Below are 3115 nucleotides of genomic sequence, written 5' to 3' on the forward strand. Positions count from 1 at the left end.
GTGGTTACACAAGAAAAACGAGTGACGGCCTATACACAGATTCTCTCTCTCTCTTTCTCACTCGAGAAGATGGCTGGTGGTTTCGAAAGAGCTTTTCTCCGAGATTTTATGGTCGAATGTCGTCGTTACGATGGAGCCTTGCCCCCCACACTCGCCCATTCTTGGGTCCACCTTACCCTTCTCTTCTCCCTTTCTGGACCACAGCTCTACCGCACCCTTCTCTCTCCTTCTCCATCCCAAAAGGTGGGTGGCACTTCTGGAAGCTCTCTCTCTGGGACCAACCCCACTCCAAAGTACATGAGAGCCCATGAAAAAAATTCAAACCTTTTTCCCATCTCTACCAGATGAAGCCTTTCTTTCATGTCATCTGTGACTCTGAATGTATATATATGGGGCCTCCAGCTTCCGTTTGGCCTCACGCACACCATTTCTATTTCTTAATATCATTCTCTCCATCGCCTCCATACTATCTCTCTCTCTCCTCCTTCGATTTCCCTCTCTTATGGCTACCTCAAAATTATCGTAAGTCGATTCGAAAGAGAAAAAGGGAAGGAGGCAAGCCAGTAAGTTCCATCTGGTGCTCATTGTCTTTTCTCAACTCCGTCTGGTCCAGTCTTTTCCTGTAAAGGCGATGATGCTCTTTTAATCGATTACCTTTCCCTCTATCACCGCAGAGAAATCAGGACCTCAACGCTTCCTGCTTCATTCAACCTGGAAGGCAAGATGAGTTTGTCCGTGAGCGATCAGTCTCGAGTTCCACCTGGCTTCCGGTTCCATCCCACCGAGGAGGAGCTCTTGCACTACTATCTCAGGAAGAAGGTCGCCTGCGAGAAGATCGATCTTGATGTCATCCGAGACGTCGACCTCAACAAGCTTGAACCCTGGGACATACAAGGTGTGGTGCTGCTGCCATATCTCTCCTCCTTTCGAAATAGAGAAATTAAGCACAAGGGGGTTCTCATCCGTTTTTTTTTTTTTTGGCAGAGAAGTGTCGGATTGGCTCCACCCCGCAAAACGACTGGTACTTCTTCAGCCACAAAGATAAGAAGTACCCTACAGGAACCCGAACTAATCGAGCAACTGCGGCAGGCTTCTGGAAGGCCACCGGCCGTGATAAGGTCATCTATAGCAACCTCAAACGAATCGGAATGAGGAAGACTCTCGTCTTCTACAAAGGAAGAGCCCCACACGGCCAGAAATCGGACTGGATCATGCATGAATACAGACTCGATGACCAATCCGATAATAGCTCACAATTCAATGTAAGTAGCACGTCAATCGATGCAAAGGATTCGATGGTTTCCACTTTGTCTTTAGTGTTCCTGTAGTATATAAATGCAGAGCGAGCGAGGGAAGGAGAGAGAGAGAGAGTTTTTATTCTCTAGCTGTCGTTTTCAGTCCTTACATTGGCTGCGAATTAATGTCGATTAAAATTCCAACAGCCTGCCATTACCGGGGGAGAGTCCGCGCAAGAAGATGGCTGGGTGGTTTGCCGCGTTTTCAAGAAGAAGAATCACCACAAGGCCATAGACAGTCCCAACAACTCTTCCTCCATCACCAGCGACATGAACGCCCAAAAGCTCCATTCCAGTAACAGCGATGGGGCTCTCGACCAGATTCTCCAGTACATGGGAAGATCATGCAAGCAAGAGAACGAGGCCAACAACGGGTTGAGGTTTCTCCGACAGATCGACACGAGCGCCAGCAACGAAAGGTTCATGCAACTGCCCCCACTGGAGAGCCCCACTACTCTCCCCTCCACCCAGAGCTGCTACACGCCAGATGTCCAGATCATGGCGGACACTGATGGATCAATAACCACCCATGGCGGCCCTGGTTTAAACCCGCTTTTCCAGTCGGAAACGGGCCATCTGAGCGACTGGGCCACCCTAGACCGTCTCGTCGCCTCTCATCTCAACGGTCAAGCGGAGACACCCAAGCGTCTAGCCTGCTTCAGCGACCCCTCCCTCTGTTTCTGCTCCGACTCCGACCTCCCCTTTCCGCCTCATCTCCGCTCCTCCAGCAGATCATTCACCAGTTCCCATGATAACAGTAGCAACAACGACATGGATCTGTGGACTTTCGCACGATCGGCATCCTCGTCATCTGACCGCTTCCCAACCTGTCAAACTCCTCTTCCTAACTGAAAAATTCCACCCATCTCATCCAGATACTCCTACAAGAGTCTTCCGAGTCGGATACTTGTCCTTGTCTTTCATGTGAGATAATATGAAAAACCCTTTTACTTCTTCAATAGTATAGGTAGCTAATAAATAGAGAGTTAAGCTGGAGTGGCATTTTCAAACAGTATCGCTTCATGATCACGATGTCCTCCATCTAAACCAATGTTGTCGAGGACTGTACGAGTTTGGATATTGTGATTATTTCTTCCTGACTCAGATTATATTTCTTTATCTCTCTCCCTTTCTCCAGTGGTTCCAGAGATGTCATCGTATACAGAACGTTATTCGTTTCAACTTTTCGCCGGCCACCACCTTCGAATCCACGAAGACAACCCACAAAAATAAAAATACAACATCTTGGATATATGATATTAGAAGACAAGGGATTCCAAACATAGGACGACTACGACTACGTAAAGACATTACGCTTTTTGGGTACTTTTCGGTTAGTTAAAGGAAACGTCATGAGGATCAAAAAGAAAAGGTTGAGGTTTCGTCACGTTCTCTAACAAATAATAATCGCAGTTTTGAATGGATTGGGTCGTCTATCCAGAAGAAGAAGGGACGGAAGAAGCACAATACGATGCTGCTGCTACCTCTGATTCGGAAGTCACACTCACAGTTCCAAGAACTCCCAGTCGCTCTGTGCAGCCAACCCATATTTATATTTCTTTGTGCTTTGCAAATTAATTACGTAGTTCAGGTCTTTGGTTTAATACAGGTGGTCCAACTCCGCATTTTCTTTGACCTGCATAATTTCATTTTTAAATGCCACCAGGTAGCTAATTATGAAGAATATCTCTGTCCATTCTCCACTTGACTAAACCACGACCGTGTTTTCCGTCTCAAGTGACCACTCTAAATGAGTAGATTTCTTCTTGTATTCCTGGATTTTTCTTCTGCATATTCTGCTGAGTACTTAATAATTTTCA

General features: G+C 46.7%; 1 protein-coding gene across 2 annotated transcripts; it reads left to right on the forward strand.

Moving 5' to 3' along the window:
- Nucleotides 1-432: 432 nt before the first annotated feature.
- Nucleotides 433-2420, forward strand: LOC137934468 (NAC domain-containing protein 43-like). Of its 2 annotated transcripts, XM_068778812.1 has the most exons (4): nt 433-563; nt 675-895; nt 985-1262; nt 1443-2420. In XM_068778812.1, exons 2-4 carry the CDS (start codon nt 724-726, stop codon nt 2145-2147), a joined length of 1155 nt encoding a protein of 384 aa, XP_068634913.1. In that variant the 5' UTR covers nt 433-563; nt 675-723; the 3' UTR covers nt 2148-2420. The 2 variants fall into 2 exon arrangements, with proteins under 2 accessions (XP_068634913.1, XP_068634915.1); XM_068778814.1 differs by having other exon boundaries at nt 433-895.
- Nucleotides 2421-3115: the final 695 nt, after the last annotated feature.

Source organism: Aristolochia californica, unplaced genomic scaffold, assembly GCF_029961685.1.
Source record: "Aristolochia californica isolate CCGP_79_NKW_82.1479 unplaced genomic scaffold, dmAriCali1.0.hap1 SCAF_6, whole genome shotgun sequence".
Classification (NCBI taxonomy): Eukaryota; Viridiplantae; Streptophyta; class Magnoliopsida; order Piperales; family Aristolochiaceae; genus Aristolochia; species Aristolochia californica.

Excerpts from the sequence above, each read along its gene's own strand:
- LOC137934468 (XM_068778814.1), top strand. The coding sequence starts at position 724 with ATGAGTTTGTCCGTGAGCGATCAGTCTCGAGTTCCACCTGGCTTCCGG. Across the intron at positions 896-984 it reads TGAACCCTGGGACATACAAG|AGAAGTGTCGGATTGGCTCC; the intron begins GTGTGGTGCTGC and ends TTTTTTTGGCAG. Across the intron at positions 1,263-1,442 it reads ATAATAGCTCACAATTCAAT|CCTGCCATTACCGGGGGAGA; the intron begins GTAAGTAGCACG and ends AAATTCCAACAG.